This window comes from Trichechus manatus, unplaced genomic scaffold (genome assembly GCF_000243295.1).
Source record: "Trichechus manatus latirostris isolate Lorelei unplaced genomic scaffold, TriManLat1.0 scaffold00299, whole genome shotgun sequence".
In the NCBI taxonomy this organism is placed as follows: domain Eukaryota; kingdom Metazoa; phylum Chordata; class Mammalia; order Sirenia; family Trichechidae; genus Trichechus; species Trichechus manatus.
In genome coordinates, this window is record NW_004444235.1 from 740,698 (window position 1) to 758,633 (window position 17,936).

The 17,936-nt window shown below is 39.2% G+C and overlaps 1 protein-coding gene across 2 annotated transcripts in view; it reads left to right on the forward strand.

The window, feature by feature from the left end:
- The window catches only part of ST3GAL6 (ST3 beta-galactoside alpha-2,3-sialyltransferase 6), a 58,229-nt gene extending 40,420 nt beyond the window's left edge, over positions 1-17,809 (forward strand). For both annotated transcript variants that reach the window (XM_023725341.1, XM_023725342.1), the window contains 5 exons: positions 6,517-6,612; positions 9,547-9,733; positions 9,843-9,980; positions 13,402-13,554; positions 14,682-17,809. In XM_023725341.1, the coding sequence (XP_023581109.1) occupies positions 6,517-6,612; positions 9,547-9,733; positions 9,843-9,980; positions 13,402-13,554; positions 14,682-14,768 (661 nt within the window). In that variant the 3' untranslated portion in view covers positions 14,769-17,809. The remainder of the gene's footprint in view (positions 1-6,516; positions 6,613-9,546; positions 9,734-9,842; positions 9,981-13,401; positions 13,555-14,681) is intronic.
- Positions 17,810-17,936: the final 127 nt, after the last annotated feature.

The following is a 17,936-nucleotide window of genomic DNA, read 5'->3' on the forward strand; positions in this document are numbered from 1 at the left end:
AAAAGGATTTTGAATCCATACAGACAATTCCAAAAATTAACTTCCTTCTTAAAACATAATGAATCAGAAGAGACTTCTCCCATTGAATATTCGAGTTTAATGGGTGCAAATCATTTGTTGTACTAGTACTGCTAGTGCTGAAATTACTAATAGCAATACAAATATAAGAATTCTTTCCAAATTCTGCATCCTTCTTTGGTGTAGTAAAAAAATTAATAATGGTGTAGAAAGTGAAACTATTTTAGAATCTGAAGTTGTCACATCTGTAGACCCCATAAATAACAGAAATACAGATCCTGCGTTGCGGAATAATTTTTCTTCTAATGATGTAAATTATTGGATTGAAAGAGGGCCAAGTGATTATCAACATCACAGTGGATAATTTGAAATTCATGTCGAAAATTTCTGGATGGTAAACAAGATTCTGTAGCTAGAATTATGTTTTTATGGTGCAAAGCTAATTGTGAAAATCATAAGAGGGAGTCTCTACTGTATTCTCCATCAGTCTACTCTGTATATTGTTTTGGTTGCAAACTATTCAGTCCTAAATCATTTAATTCTCGATTTGCTACGGACGGATTTAGCAATTAACACAACTCAAATATGATGGGTTACCATGAAAACAGTTCAACTCACAGAGATTGTATGTTGTCATATTTACACCAAAGACATGGTTTTGGCTTAACTCATGAACTGGCAACACAAATTAATGAAGATCGTCAGTATTGGAAAGCCGTTTTGCAATGTGTTGTTGCTGAACATGGATTATCTTTTTAAGGAAGAAATGAAGTGTTTGGGTCTCCACAAAATGAAAATTTTTTTTTTGTTTACTTGAACTTGTTGTTCAGTTTGATCCATTTATAGCAGGTCACATCTCAAAATATGGTAACACAGGCAAGGCCAACACATCATATATGTCTAAAACAACGTGTGAAAATTAATAAACTTAATAAGTGATAAAGTTCATTCATCTATTTTCAGTGAAATAAGTATAGCTCAATATTTCAGTTTGTCTGTAGATTCCATTCCTGCTCTTTTTTGTATGGATCAGCTAAGTGTTGTTTTAAGATACGTACCTGCAACAGATGGAAAACCTGCCAAGAGATTCATCACATCTACTAGCTTAAAAAGTCATACTGGTGAAGAAATTGCAGATCAAGACCTTCACTTTTTATGTGAAGTTTGCAAAATTGATTTTTTTAAGTGCAGAGGCCAGTCCTACAACGATGCTGCCAATATGTCCGGGCATATAAAGTCATGGAATAGAAAATTTTAGAACATAATGAATATGCAGTTTTCATACCACATGCTGCACATCCACTTAATCTTGTAGGATGTAGCACAGTAGGTAGTTGTCCGGAAGCAGTTGATTTTTTTCCTAGTGTTCAGTTACTCTATACATTTTTTGCTGCCTTTCCTTACCAACGGGCAGTTCTTAAAACATACTTAGGCAATGATCAAGTATTAAAATGTCTTTCTAATAAACATTGGGAAACACATGCTATAGCAAGGAGTGCAATCCTGAAACTGTACGCTCAGATTCTAGATGCCTTAGAAAATATTGCTGAAGACCAGACACAAAAAGGAGGTATCGAAAGAGAAGCTGAAAACATCACCAACAAAATGCAAACACTAGAGTATGTGTTTATGTTGGTTATGTGGAATAATATATTACAGCATTTTCATCAGCTGAGTCAAGCTCTCCAAGATTCAGAAATAAATGTAAAGACATGCACAGATCTCTATCAATCATCAATAATTTATTATTAATAAATTAATAATTTAAGAGATTTTGAAATTTTTGAAAATACAACAAAACAAATACTGCCGAACACTGATCATCAAGCAGTTCACCATCACAGAAGCATTAGAAAGAAACAAATGGTGGAAGTGCTCCAGAAGTATAGAGTGCCACAGACACAATGTTGTGTGACCACATAATACACCATAGTTGACACACTTCAATCTTGCATGAAAAGAAGGGTGAAAGTGTATGAAGTTCTTTCAAATAGATTTTTCTTCTTAAACAATGTGGATATACTTGATGAAGAATGCACGAAGGCATCCAAGAAATTAGTGCAGGCGTATCCCGATCACTTAAATACAGACCTTTCTGGGGAAGTGTGACAATTTCATTCTTTACCTGAGAACGGAGTTTACAGATTAAACAAAGACAAATTTTACCCATGTAGGCATGTATGATTCCATAATAGAAAACAAAATACAATGCTCATTTCCCAATGTTGAAATTGCTTTATGCATATTTCTAACTTTAATAATCACAAATTGCACAACAGAACACTCGTTTTTGTCCCCAAAAAGACTCAAAAACCCTCAGTGTACAACAGTGATTCAAGAAAGACTTGATTCATTATCCTTATTAGGTATGGAAGTAGATATTGTTTGGCAGCTTAATTGTGATGAAATCACTGAAAAATTTGTAAGAGCAAAGAATAGAAAGAAATGTTTTTAATTATAACAGAGATGAAAGCCCTATCTAAAAATGAAATATAATAATTTGCTGCAATATTTGTTTTCTGATCACTAAATTTTCTTTTATGACATATATATAATCACATATCCTGTTCAAATGTGTGAATAAGCAGAGGAGGGGACACCACAGATTATTAGTGTTTAGGGCTCTCACATGCCTTAATCTGGCCCTGAAGGGAGCACATTACTCATGGGTGATATTGTTTATTTTATAAGCTGATCTGTAATTTGACTGAAAGGTGACCTCCAAAAATAGCTTCAGTTCCAAGTTCAAAGGGTATCTGTCTTAGGCTGGGTTCCTTAGTGTAGTAAAACCAGTGAAGTGTATATAAAATAGAGAGATTTACTTCAAGGAAATGGCTCACGCCGTTGTGGAGGCTGGCAAGTCCCAAATCTGTATGTCAGGTGTCAGGCTGGAGGCTTCTCCAGACTCACGTGGTTTACAGGGGCTGATGAACCCAAAATTGACAGGTCTAGCAGAAGGCTGCTGGCTCACAGGGTTGTGGTAGCTGGTGAATTCCAAAGTCTGCAGGCCAGGCAGCAGGCTGCTAGTTCACGTCCCAAGAACTGGAGGTCAGAGGATGACAAGTCAGATGCAGGACTGAGAGTGAGGGAGCTTTGCCAGAATATCCATATATATTGGATGCAGGCCACACCCCCAAGGAAACTCCCCTTTCAACTGATTGGCTGCTCACATCAGATCACATAATGGAGGATAATTATATAATATCTACCAAACCACTGAGAATCATGGCCTAGCTAACCTTAACCATCACAGTATCTTAGGGAGCTAGTCTAGGGGCTTCCTGTAGTCTCTGTTGGCCCAGTAGGCCTGGCCTTTTTCAGGAATTTGAAATTTGTTTCACATTTTTCTCCAATTCTGTCCTGGACCTTCTATTGTGTCCTTGGTCAGAACCGTCAGTATTGGTAGCCAGGCACCATCTAGTTCTTCTGGTCTCAGGTTAGAAGAGGCCATGGCTATTCATGTGGGCTATTAGTCCTGTGGACTGGTTTCTTCTTTGAGCCTTTAATTTCCCTCATTTGCTTTTGCTCCATATGAGTAGAGACTGGAATTGGCATTTTTTGATTGAGGTAATGTCTATATGATTTATTTCCATTTTTTTCAATGTACTTGAACCTGCTGGAACCATAAACAGGAGTCACCACAGAAGGAGGTTGGAGAAGCTGGGCTCAAGGAATGACCCTTTCTCTTTGTAGGTAATCCTTGAGGATACTGTAGAAGAGATCTACCTGGAGCCTCCAACTCCCCCCTTTACTCTTGGCTGAAAGGCTCAGTAGGAAAAGCTTGTCAATGCCATTGGAAGGAAATCTTATCAATGAAAATTTACTTTTTTTCCTAGTAACGTATATTGCAAAGGTCCACACATTTTTCTGAGGAGCATATACGATACTAGAAACTCTTTTGGAGGTGTTCCTAGAACTACTCTTGAGCCTGAATACGGACCACTGATATGACATATGTGTATGACATATGGTAGCTATTCTTACCATGACGCCGTGATCTAGGACTTGATGATCAACTGCAATCCAGCCTGATATAGATAACAGGGGAAATTCCATGAATATTAACTTGTCGGTTCATTGCTGAGCAGTGATTATGGAACTGGCTGTGTCTGGGACTGAGCTGAGTTTCCTCTTTCTGAGGTCAGCTTCAGAGATTAGGTTTGTAGATCAGAGGTACTTCACTGAGATTCCAGGATGAGAACCTTGGGGACATGGTGGCCTGTCCTCATGGCCCTGCCCCTGCATGTTTGGTGTCCTTGGAGTCAGAGAACATGGTGTCAGGCTGGGGATCCTGAGCCAGGATGGATGCTGTGGCCCCTGGGGCACCTAGGCTCATGGCAAGACCATCCCTTCCCTAGACATGGGAGCGGCTTCCAGCCTTCATTTGAGGAGAGGTTAGACTAGGTGTGCTTAAAGCAGTTATCAACAGGTACCATAATTATAGATATTCCTCCTCCACCCCCATTGAGTTTATCTTGCAAGAACAGAGCTGTAATTTCAGCCCTGTCTGTTTCTAGCTACCCTCTCCCCAGTGCCCAGGCTTGCTTAACATTCTGGGTGAGGAGATGGAGGTTTAGCCTCTGATTTTCATTAACTTGACCCCAAGGTTATGGAAAGGTAAGGCAAGCTATGCATGTGGGTATTGCTCCTGTTGTAGAGCATTCATGGGCTGGATCTGGTGAGGGTAATGGTAATATATATACCCTGAGAGGAACAGGAAGGACTTAGGGGGTTTTGAGTGTTCACCAACGCTCACATCTCGATTATGCTTCCTGGCCCTAGAGCAAAGAACCTTTGATAAAGTTGGCTGCTTGGAATTGAGATTGAAGTCAGACTTGCATAAAAAACATCTAAAGATATGTTAGTTTCTTAGTTAAAAATGAAACAGAACAAAAAACAGACTTCAGGAGAGCAACAAAACTATTGTAGAACACATGGTGACATGTCCATGATGTGAGGTTTGGGAGGACATCCTCAAGGAGCATGTATTGGCCATGCTCTCCCTCCAGTCCCTGCCACCCATGCAACTCTGGCACTTTTTGTTCTTGTAACAAATTTGGCCTGGATTTAGGCATGCCTTTTTAATATCTGAGAGCTAAGAACCCCCAATTAAAAAATGTTTTTTAAAAGACAAAGTGTTTAAAAAAGGTAAACTTATGAGTATAGGAATGTATACATTGTTTCTTCTTAACCTGATAGATCCAATACTTGGCTTTTTTCAGTGGTTCTGCAATCTCTCTGTTTAACTCTTCTACAACATTTGCATAATTATGCTGCTCATTGATTTCCTAAGGGAGTCCCTGGGTGATGCAAACGGTTAAGTGCTTGACTACTAGCTAAAAGGTTGGCAGTTCAAGCCCACCCAGAGGCGGCTCGGAAAACAGGCCTGGGGATCTGCTTTTTAAAGGTCACAGTCTTGAAACCCCCATGGAGCAGTTCTACTCTGCACACATGGGGTTGCCATGAGTTGGAATCAACTCGACAGCAACTAACAACAACAGAATTTCCTAAGAGTCTTAAGGTCTTAGCTCACCTGTCTGCTGCTTTCTTGGTTCTTAGATAAAACAGCTTTTTCTTTAGACTTTCCATGTAAGGATAGCCCTGGTGGGACAGCTTAGACTGCCTTCCTTTCTGAAGGTTTGTCTCCTAGAGTGGAAGGACACCATCCATTTTCTTACTTCTTTAGGCCTGGCCCAGTGGGTAAGAGCTGAGAGACCATGTTTGGTTCAGGGCAGTGTTTGCTAAGAGGTGACTGTGCACGTGGTTCTAGGCTGATCACAGCCAGCTACAGGGAATCCACTTTCATGTCCTCCTTTAATGCTCTTTTGCTAGAAACACAGAGTGAAATTTTTGTTTGTATTGGTTAAGCTTCAAGGACCAGTACATTTGTGGACTTGAAGTGAGCATGCGCAGGGTACTTCCCCCACCAGATTCCAACCATCCGGGTCCACATTTACAGAATGTAACCGAGACCCAGAGGCAGAATCTCAGGGGAATGGATGACACTGGTGAAAAATGTATACATACATAATGTAAAACACACTTGTATCAATATAAGCATACAGAATCTTCTGTGGAAAGGTGTTTTTGTAGTCCAAAGGTCTGGATCCAAATTGTAATTCCACCTCTTTTTGGAGTAATGACTTTGCAATGTTACCTAACAGTTCTCTGAACCTCTCTTGTCATTTGTAAAATGTAAAGTGGGGGTAATACAGGCTTATTTCAATGGGTGACTATGAAAATCAAATGAGAGAACATGCATGGGCATTTAAGAGTTAACAGCCACTGACAATGATGATATACTCATACTATGGAATGATATTTCTTGAATCTTGTATCTTTCTGATACATACCTAGACCTATAAATCACAATTAGTTCTTTTTCTACGTGGTCATCAAATGAAATTTGGCATTGGGTTCCTGAAAGAATGAAGTTCTTGTAATGACCCAGTTTTGTAAAAGATGACTCAATCTCTCACTTGTTTATTTGTCCAACAGCGTGCCATGTAAAAGGTGTGTGGTGGTTGGTAATGGAGGTGTTTTAAAGAATAAGACATTAGGGGAAATAATCGACTCCTATGATGTAATAATAAGGTATGTATTTCTTATTTCCTAACCTAAATAATTCCTAGAATTGTTTCAAAAGAACATGATTTCCTACTATAGTACAGTTGTGTTTTTAAAAGGAGGAGAGTTGTTTGATTTGCTAACGTACTTAATTACACAACCTTTTCTCTCAGTTGCTGGCTACAGTAGATTTCACGTCGTTCATTCAGCAAATATTTTAAGTACCCTTAATATGCCAGGCAAAGTTCTAGGCACAGGAGATACAAGGCATAGTGAGTAAGAACAATGTTCTTGCTCTCTGTGGAGCTTCATTCTAATACAGAAGAAAAGTGATAAATAAGAAAATGTAGTAAGAAATGCCATACAATTAGAAAAATGATATGCTATAGATTGAGTGGCCACTTTAGAATGGATGACCACCTTGAGGAGGCATTTAAGCTGGACCTAAGTGACCATACTCTGAAGATTAGCAAGAACGATCCAGGCAGAGGGAATGTTTACTGCACTTCCTAAGGAGGATGTGATCCTTGGTTTTGAGAGGAGCAGCAAGGAAACCAGTGAGGCAGGAGGGCAGCAGGCTGGGAGAGTGGGGCAATCTGAAGCTTAAGAGGCAGGCAAGGAGCAGGCTGTGCAGTTCTTTGTAAGCCACATTAGAAGCTTGGGTTTCATCTCAGGTACAACATGAAGCAAGAGAGCAATGAGATCTGGTTTATATCTTTAAAGTATTCTGGCTTAGGGGTGGAGAATGGAATATGAGGGACAAAAGTGGACATGGGGAGGCCAGTTAGGTTGTCGTATTCTGGTGGGAGATGACAGTGGCTTGAACAGGTTTGTCATGGCAGAGGAGGAGATAAGTGGACAGACTGGAGATAGCAGAAGGATAGTTAACAGTATTTATTGATGTATTAGATGTGAGAAGTGTGGGAAATAACAAAACCAGGATGCCTCTGCCTAGGATTTTAGCCTAAGGGATTGGCAGGAGGGTGGCTCTATTTATTAAGCTGAGGAAGACTGGGCTGGACTAGGTTTAGAGGAGAATCATAAATTCTGTATGAACATCTTAAGTTTGGGATGCTTATTAGACTTGTAGTAGATACGCCAAGCAGGCAGCTGGATAAATGGGTAAAAGCTTGATGGCCAACAGTCTATACAGTCTATTAAAACCATAGAACTAGATAAGATTTCCTATGGAAAGACTCCAAGAGAGAAGAGGGCCCAGAACTGAGCCTGGGAGCTTTCAACTCTCAGAAGTTGAGCAAAGAGGTGTAAGAGATGGAGAGGATCCATCAGTAAGGGATGAAGAAGATAGGGAGGTGATCACAGAAACCAAGAGCGCAAAGTGTTCCAGGACCGAGGAAGGGATAACTATGTCCAGTGTTGCTGAGAAGTCATTTAAGGTAAGGTCAGAGAAGTCACTACTGGATTGGCAGCCTGAAACACACTGACACTCTTGACAAAAGTAGGCTGGGAGGCATGATGTAGGGAGAAGGCCAAGTGGAGCAAGTGGAGGAGAGCATGACAGGTGAGGAAGTGGAGAAACTGGTAGAGGTTTCTCGAGAGATTTTGCTGTGAAGGGATTGAGAAATGAGATGGTAGCTGGAGATGGAACAAGGGAAGATTGTTTTGTTTTGTTTCGTTTAGTGAAGATAGGAAATGAGTAGAGACTGGTATGGTATGGGGGGGGTTGGGGTGAGGTCCAGAGCACAAGTATGGTCGATCTTCTGTAACAGAAAGAAAAGTGAAGATTGTAGGCACTGCTAGAAAAGAGTTCTGTAGATGTGGTGGGAAAATACGGATGTTTCCATTTGTTTTCTCAATGCAAGTTTGAGGCAAGGTCATTATCCAGGGTAAGTGCATGTGTTGGGGGTGGTATGGATAGTTTTTTGAAGTGTAGGAAAGCTAGCACACGGGGGCAATGCATTAGGATCACCTGGCAGTTTCCCAGACTTACTAGGGAGAGGTCTTGCTGGGTTCCAGGCTGCCTAGGTTCTCTGCAGAACAAGGCCATTTGCCAGGAACACAGAATTTTCTGTTTATTATCCATTTTGAAGGAGCTGTGATAATTTATCCACAAAACAATTTTGAAGCAATCACAAATTTCTCTACCCAGAATTGCCTAAAATCTGATCACTTAGAACCACAGCAAGCCCTTGTGGGAAAACACCCCTGGCATAACATTCTGAAAGTCATTTCAAATATTATTAAGACTGTCTTAAGTTACACAGAGTCAGTGGCAAAGATAAAACAGTATTTATCCTCCTAGGGGACACTGTTTTGGAAACAAAGAACTCCATTTTTATAGCAAGCCTTCTTGGTGTGTGTATAAATAGTGTAAGTCTAACTTTGGCGTTGCGCACATAAAAGCCCAACAGTAGATTCTTTGTGGTCCTTTAGTTCACTTTAGCAATAGACTTTCATTTACTTGTGCTCGGGACTAACAACAATTTTATATTGTTACTTTATTTTAGAATGCAACCATTTTTATGTGTCTTCAAATCACCTCAAAGGTGATTCTTCTTGCCAGTCACACAGACACACATCCATGTGTTATATGACTGTGTGACCTTTGGCAAGTAATCGTCTATCTCTGGACCTCAGGACCCTTATTTGTAAATCCAAGAGATTTTGTCAGGTTCGCTTTAACTCTAGTATTCTGTGGTTCTGTGTTTCCATTTATTTAGTCTTCAGTTTTCCTGGAGATAAGACTGAATTATCTATCACTGGCTCCACAATTGACTTTCTAATACAAATGACTGTTTCTACCTTTGATCGAGCAGCTGTTTCATGAAATGGAATGGTCTTGCTGGCTATCATTTGAGAAAGATTTCCCAATTGTTTTGTGGCTTTGAGCACAGGATAGATGGCTAATACTGGACTGTCCCATTCTAAACCTCTGAGAATTGTGCTAGAAATGGTTCATACTGCACTTGGTCTACATTTCTTGTGTTTTACTACCCACAGAATGAATAATGGTCCTGTTTTAGGACATGAAGAGGAAGTTGGGAGAAGGACAACCTTCCGACTTTTTTATCCAGAATCTGTTTTTTCAGATCCTGTTCACAATGATCCTAATACTACGGCGATTCTCACTACTTTTAAGCCACTTGATTTAAAATGGCTATGGGAATTGTTGACGGGTGGCAAAATAGTAAGTTGGCAAAATTGATCTTGCCTTCAGAGTACCTTCAGTTTTTTTTCCCCTGGAAAAAACAAACAAACCACAATGTACTATTTTCTGTATTGTTACTTTATTTCAGAACAGTCACGGTTTTTGGAAGAAACCAGCCTCAGACCTGATCTATAAACCTTATCAAATCAGGATATTAGATCCTTTCATTACCAGAACAGCAGCTTACGAACTGCTTCATTTCCCAAGAGTGTTCCCCAAAAATCAGGTACGTGTGGGACTCTGAACTGTATGAAAAACACCACACCTGAAGTGGCTTCTGAGGGCCACATCTGAGTTAGTGAAGTTAGTTTTCTGGGGATATTATCATTGTTTTACAGGTTGCAAGGCAAAGAACCTCAAGTGGACAGCTTTTTTCTGTCCTTGGGGAGCCCTTGGGAGGCCTTTCCTGCATGCCCCCTGTAGCTCATCTCCTATAACGATGCCTAGCATGTTCTGTAGCCAGGAGTGGGTTGCTGGGCAGACTTGTGCTCCAAGTAGCAGGACTGGCTTCAGAACAAGTGCATGGCTCTTCAAGCGTAAAAGAACAGTCTGAGAAGCGCTCTGTGTAACAAAAACATCAGAGGACAGCCAGAGGGAAGGGGAGGAAGGACACAGATTTCTGGGGTTATAGAGTAGTTTGCACTAATTTCTCAGGAAATGGTAGTTACAGCAATATTGAGAGTTCTTGAGACTCCATATTATTTAGTTAAAAGAAATCCCCTTGACTTTGACCCTTGTACTCCTGTGTATGTATACTCTCTGGAAAACAATACACTCTAGACCCATAGTGGCAGAGAGGTTTTCATTTGGAACTTGAGTAACTGTGTGACATGATCTCACAGCTGAAAAGAGGTTTTCCCCCTCTGTAATGCAGAGAAAATCCAAAGAAATAAACACACACCATGTACCTTTTCTTCAGCATGATGAAAATTGTGATGAAGAAATTAGAAAGTATTACAGGCTTAAAATCATACAACTTAAAAAGGAATGTTTAAAAAAAAAGGAAATCCTCCTTCTCTTCTCCCTCTATAACCCACATCTGTCTCCCAAGCTTTCCTGCCTTTGATGTCCTCCCAGTCTGTTCTGTTTACAAACACATGCACACACACTTTTGTTTGGTGTTTGCTTTTTCCCTGTTTAATGAACTATTCCTCTATAGACATCTAGGTTTGTATCCATCTTCACGTCTGTAAATAATGCAGTGATGCATACAAATGTAGATAAAAGAACCATAGATATTTTAAATCAAAATCCCATTTCTTAGTAATCTTGAGGAGGAAGAACAGCTTTTGAATGTACAGTTTATAACTTCTCAGCTTCTGATGTTTTTTTTCCCTAAGTCTGAACAGATTTTTCCCTTGCTTTTGTTTGGGGTAATATCTTTAACTCCCTGCATAGAAAGACACTGATCATGCTTAGAGAGGATACTAGGACTGGTTGTAACTAAAGTCAGTAGAACATGGTATCCCAGAAGCCAAGTGAGGACACTGCTGTATTTCAGGAGACAGGTCAGCCATGTTGTATGCTGTCCAGAGGTTGAACACAAATAAACCCTGATCTGGGAAACATGGAGGCCATATTAGTGATAATTTATGAGGAAAGGAAAGAGGAAGAAAGCTGACTGAATTGGGTTAAAGAGAATGAGGGACATAAGCAAGCAGAGACAAATCTTTAATGGAGTTTTGCTGTTAAAGGAAGCAGAGAAATGGAGCAATAGTAGGAAGATAACATAGAAATCAAAGAAGCAAGGAAGTTTTTTTTTTTTTTTTTTAGATGATGTGTGCATGCTAAAGGGAATGATTCAATAGGAGAAAATATTGATGATAAGGGGGAGAAAGTGGGTAATTGTAGAAGCAAAGTTGTTGAGAGATGGGGTAAAAGTACAGTAATGAAAGTGTTGGCTGTAGGTAGGAACAGGGACATCTCACCCACTGCAAGGAGTGAACGCTGAAAATATGGGGAAGGATGCAGGCAAGAGGGTAGATTTGGAGTTGGGAAGATGATGTTGCTCTTGTCTGTTTGCTTACAAAAATAAGCGTTAATTTGTCAAAGTAGGAAGGAGGCTAGGGTTGTTGGGGGATAGAAAAGGATAAAATAGTAATCTTGGGAGAGGGAATGGATATTCAGTGGGGGAATGTAACTGGATTGCTGGACATACTGAATCCCTGTTTGAGACTTACAGTCATACATTTAAAGTGTAACCACGCAGCATGTTGTTTTTCTCTTGCCATATTCTGCTGGTTGGTTATACGTACATAGTAACTAGAGAATTGGGTTCAAGCAGGGTTAATTAAGATTCTGCCAGGTAGGTACTGATGCTGTGGGTGATGGGTGAAGAAGAAGGTTGAAGGCCTGTGTAAGGGAAAGATTGTAATGATGAATCGAGAAATCTAGGGTGTGAAGTAAGGAAGTAGTGGACACGAAGAGGGGTAAGGACCGGGAAAAGGTGATGGAATCAGTGGTATTGAATGAATCCTAGGTCTTCAGCCGAACCATTAACTTCCTTCTCTGGCAGATGGTAAAGGCTTGTGGTAGTCACGGTGGTTCATAGGATAAAGAAGAGCTTATGCTAAGTGCTGTTATCCTTTCAGACAAGTTTGCCCTCCCGGAGTACATTTTATTTTCCTAATAACCGTATGTGATTTTCATGGGATTCGTAAGATACATTTAATGGAAAGGAAATTTCCTTGAATTGCTATTATAAAATGTTTAAGATAAATTTTGTCTTTCCCTTTGAAAGCCATCCCGGAGGGAAAACTTTTCAGTGCCAGGACCCTCCTGTCAAACATCTACGACAATGGTTTTCAGGCGTGTATATAGAGTGTGTTTGGTTTTTTTTTAACTGCTAATGACCCCGCTGAGATTGGGCACTGCTGTATGTCTACAATATCCATTTTCGAGTCAGGTACTTACTATTACACTGTGTTTGAAGTTGCCTGATTACGCTTTCCCTGGAGCTACTGTAAATTCCCAAGATTATCATCAGCACGATAGAGCTATTTTAAGGCTGTTAATTTTTATGAAGCCTTTTACCAGGATTCTGTCCATTCGTGAATTAAGCTGTCTTTAAGTTTCATACATGTGTTCAAAATTCCTAGGCTTTGCTTTTTCCACAAGGAAGCCTGACTCAGCATGTTTTTTTAAGCTAGCAAGCATCCTTTTCCTTGAGCCTCCCAGTGTTCTTTCATTTGACAGTTGTCCACAGGGCTAATAACTAGTACCAGTTGCTGTCGAGTTGACTTCGGCTTATGGTGATACCATAGGATAGAATGGTGCTCCATATGGTTTTCAATGGCAGGATTTTGGAAGCAGACTGCCAAGCCTTTCTTCCGAGGCACCTCTGGGTGGACTCGAACCTCCAACCTTTTGGTTAGCAGACAAGTGCTTAAATGTTTATCCCACCCAGCAACTCCACAGGGCTAATTCAACAGCTAAATTGTACTTGAAAAATTTTCTAATATTTCAGTCACACTTCATAAAATTCTTCTCAGAGTTGAGGGCATATATGTGTACTACATTTTGGGCTTGAGCCTTAGGGCAATTAATTAATTAATTAAATATGATGATTCCACTCAAATATGCATTAGACACAAGTAGCTTGTCTGGAATTTTTTTCAGTTTGTTAAAATTTTCTTTTTTCTTCTCAGAAACCCAAACACCCAACGACAGGAATTATTGCCATCACATTGGCATTTCATATATGTCATGAAGTTCACATAGCTGGTTTTAAATACAATTTTTCTGACCTCAGCAGTCCTTTGCACTATTATGGGAATGCCACCATGTCTTTGATGAATAAGGTAATATACATACAGGTAATATATATACTTTGGGGTAACCTTTGATCTTTATTATTGGAAAGCTTATATTCTCTCTTCTTGCCTTTTCATTTACTGAGGAAACTGAGATTTTGAGAGATTGATGGCTTTATGGGGGTTACAGAGCTACTAAGTGCTGGACTAGGAATCAAGTCTAAGGGTCCTTTTACTACAGTAGCAAGTCCCAATTTGTGGGCCTCTGAACCCTAGGAGAACCCCCACCACCCTCCCTGCAAAAAAAAAAAAAAAAAAATCACAAACCCTTGAGTAGTTCAAAACGAAGGTGCCTGGGACAGACTCTTCTTGTTGCATGCCATCAAGTCAGTTCCAACCCACTGTGACCCTATAGGAGGTCACAGAACTGCCCCATAGGGTTTCCTAGGCTGTGATTTTTATGGGAGCAGATCACCAGGCCTTTTCTCCTGCAGAGCGGCTGGTGATTTCCAACTGCCAGTCTTTTGCTTGGCAGCCGAATGCATAACCACTGCACCACCAGGGCTCCTTCTGGACAGACTCCAGATTGGGCTTATTTCTCCTCAGCCCTAACCTCTCTGGTAGCACTTGTGGTATTTTACAAGTCATGTAAACAACATTAAAACAACCCTGGGCTGAGCAGGATGTTAAAGAAAAAACTAAGTGCCTGAGGAAAATTAGGAACCACTGAAATGACAGAATGGTTTTTTAAAAGAACATCTTAAACCACATCATGCTTTATAGTAGTTTCTTATCTCCAAGACAATTTTTTTTTCCTAATATAAGAGCTCCAGGTACTGCTTTTACAAGTGATCAGTCCACTCTGACTCACAATTTTGGTGTCTAGATTCATCCATGATTGAAGAGATGTGATGTGAGGATGGTGTGAGGGGTGAGCCTCACGTACGTGGTAGCTTAAGTGGCAAAAGGGGGCTTAGGGAAAGCTCTGGCCTAAGAATGAGCAGAGAAAAAGAAATTAGAAAGGTAACAAAAATTTTAAGTCCATGCCACTTGTTACTTAACATCCTAGTGTTTTCTTCATAAACTTTTTAGATCCAGCATATTCTGTTGCTGCAATTGTCAATATTTTTAGATTGGGGAAGATGGTTAATTTTGTTTATTTTTTTCTTCTTCAGAATGCGTATCACAATGTGACTGCAGAGCAGCTCTTTTTGAAGGACATTATAGACAAGAATTATGTAATCAGTTTGACTCAAGAATGACCCTGCAGACTTACAAGATGATGCTACCAGTATTAGTTTTATTTTTATACTGCAATTCTTAGTTAATTTTTAAGTATGCTGGATACACTTGTCAAAGATTATGTATGTTTGTTGCTACCTGGTGATTCATAACCACCAGTTTAATTTCTGTGAATATATTTAATTTATGAAAACCAAGAAAAGTTTAGTTATCAGGGAAATAATTAAAGTTTTGATTGCATTGTGTTTTTAAAATAAGCTAGTTTTCTGAGGTATTTTTAAATGTCTTTTTATAATTATTTTATGTTAGACTTTTGAAGGGATGTAACTTCCATCATAATAAGTATGGGGATTTACTTTATTGCAACTAAGTCTTAGAAGAACCTGACATTTTGAGAGATACAGCTGGCTATCGTAAACCTGTCTCATGGGGAACTGGCACTTGGCTGTGCCTTGATCAGCAAACTGGAACCACTTCCGGCCTGTGTTTAGATAAATGTTTAGTTCTTATTTGTTCTACCTGGGGAACCTGATTTGAAACTGAAATCAGCCCTGATTACATTAGGAGTATACGGCTATGGAAATCTAAGCTCATACTGGTTTAATTAAGCCTCTTTTCTGTAATTAATTAAACCAAAAGGTTATCATGAGCAATGTGATAGAATGAAGATGATTTTTTACAATTCTGAGTAGGACATAGGCTAAACGTGAAATTCTCAATCAGTAAACAACCAAATAGTCAATTACTGAAATCTGGTGGCTTTGCATTATTTTAAAGAAATAAAAGTTTAACTTTATACATGTAAGTGGAACTAAGCTAGCTAAGCTCAAGAAGAAGAAAACCCTTAAGCATTATTTTTTTTGTCTGGTTTAGTTTAGCCATTAAATTTTAAAAGTTTAGTAACTGAAGTAAACTAGGAGAGATGAGGAAGACAGCCAAGTAAGTAAACCCTTCAGAAGAGTCAGGCTGTTTTCTGGATATAAGTGGTACTTTCATGAAACGAGTTTCAGTTTTTCTTATGATTAAATCTGATCTTCAGATGGAAAGCTTACCTGGCCACCTTCCTTTACAGTAGAAGCCGTCTTAGGATCTACCAGAAAGGAATCCTACGAAATACAAACAAGCCAATTCTACAGATGTGGTGAGCTAGTCTCCCTTCCCAAAAGTTAATAAATACAATCAAAGGATATTTGGGAAGAGACGTGGGATAAGAGAAAGGAAGAGAACAGTAGAGGGTACAAGAAGGATGGCATCAAAAGTTATCAGCAGAGGTAGGAGCCAAAGAATTAATATATTCTGAATAATAAATATTATTGGGAGACATCGATGATGGTATTGACAACCAACCTGCCTCCCTCAAGACAGCATGTGAAGGGTGAAACATTAGATCAGGGTCAGAAACAGGAATACATGAAATACTGGAAAGCAGTGTAAGGGGGAGAAAAGTAGTGGTTGATTTAACCAGGCCTACACATTCTATGAGTCAAAATCGACTCGACAGCAACGGGTTAGGTTTTTTTTTTTTTTTTTCACATTCAGGGACTATGTTTTGTTAATACCAGCATACCTTTGCACAGTACCATGGTTTCACTTGATTGTTATAATTACTCTGAGGTAAAAAGGCAGGCAGTAGACTAGAATCCACACAGGTTCAGTGTGACTGGTCGTTCCCTCATAACTCACAGCCATGGGCTGCAGCTAGGCTGCTGAAGTCCAGTTTGATCTGAAGTAAATCAGGCTTCAGAAAGGATGCTGCTGACCACAGGAAAACTTGAAGTCAAAAACTTTTAGGGGCATTTTCAAATGTTGCTGTAAGCAACTGTAATATTGGCCATAAAATTTCTGACTGATGTTAACATTGAAGACTCTGGCATTTCTATAGTATGAGAAAAGGCTACAAACCTCAAGGTCGTTTTATTTAAGCCAAATAATCTGAGCAAGACATACATACAATTAAACACATGAAACACATTAAAACTCTATTTATACAATCTAAATTCTAGCAACATATACAAATACTGAGTGACTACAGTACATGCCGAGGTAAGAAAAGTACATTCTGGGAGAGTATCACTGATACGCAGCCATTTTATTTCCAATATGTGTTTCAATAAACGTTTTGTTTCCACCTTTCTCAGTGACCCCCCCAAAAAAAAGGAAAGAAAGAGAAGAACAAAGAGGAAGAGGAAGAGGGAAATACTAGTCATGTGTTGGACTAAATGAGAACTGGTGCCAGAGTTGACCTAAAAAGTCTTTTAATAACCATCCAACTCTTAGATTTTGCAGTTTAGGGACTTCAAGTTCAGAACTGAAAGGCAGAGCTAATAAGGTAGAGCTTCAGTGATTTAAGAGGGTTTGAAAAGCGTTCAATGCCCCCACATAAGCTGTGTTTCTTCTAACTGTATTTATCTGACATGGTGTTTCTAGAACCCTCTTGCTCTCCAGGTTACAATGGGGAGCATTCAAGGCAAAGATGTGCAAGCATTATCACTTTCCATAGCATTGTGACCACATTCATATTAGATGAGTTCATAGTCTACTCCCCCCTCAAGAAAGGGGGAGAGTAAGCATCTCCATAATATCATTTCAATTCCCGTATAAATTCTCTACTCTAACCATTTTCATCAGTGAATAAACCCATTGTTAAATGCAAAGTGCAAATAGTGAAATGTGAACTTAAATAACTGGACTAGACCCTGCACATACAATAGGATCATTTTAGATTTACAGCCTTTAATAAAATATAAATCAGAATTCAAAATATCTTTGTGCTGGTTTATAAGATCAAGTAACAGCAAAGTCAGTGTTATTTTATGAAACCTATAATGGCCATACTTGCTGCTGCCATGGTCTGATTCTATTTCTACAACTGTGTTAACAGGGGAAAAAAGTAATCTGATAAACCACAGTGACTTAAAGTCTTTTAAATGTTTCAAGCAAAGAATAAAAATTCAAGGGAATTTTGTCAAAAATGGTTACTTTCACATTTTCAGTTGTTACTCGATTGTCTCCAAAACTGTATATATAACAGATGTATAAATTTAGATTAAAAAAAAAAAAAGAACTAAGATTAAAACAAATGAATTAAAAGAAAAAGTACAAAACCAGACAAACCCTTTTGGATCAGGCTCAGCTTGTCACCTAGAAAGTAAAATATATCAGAGTAGTTAAAACTAGATATTTTATAA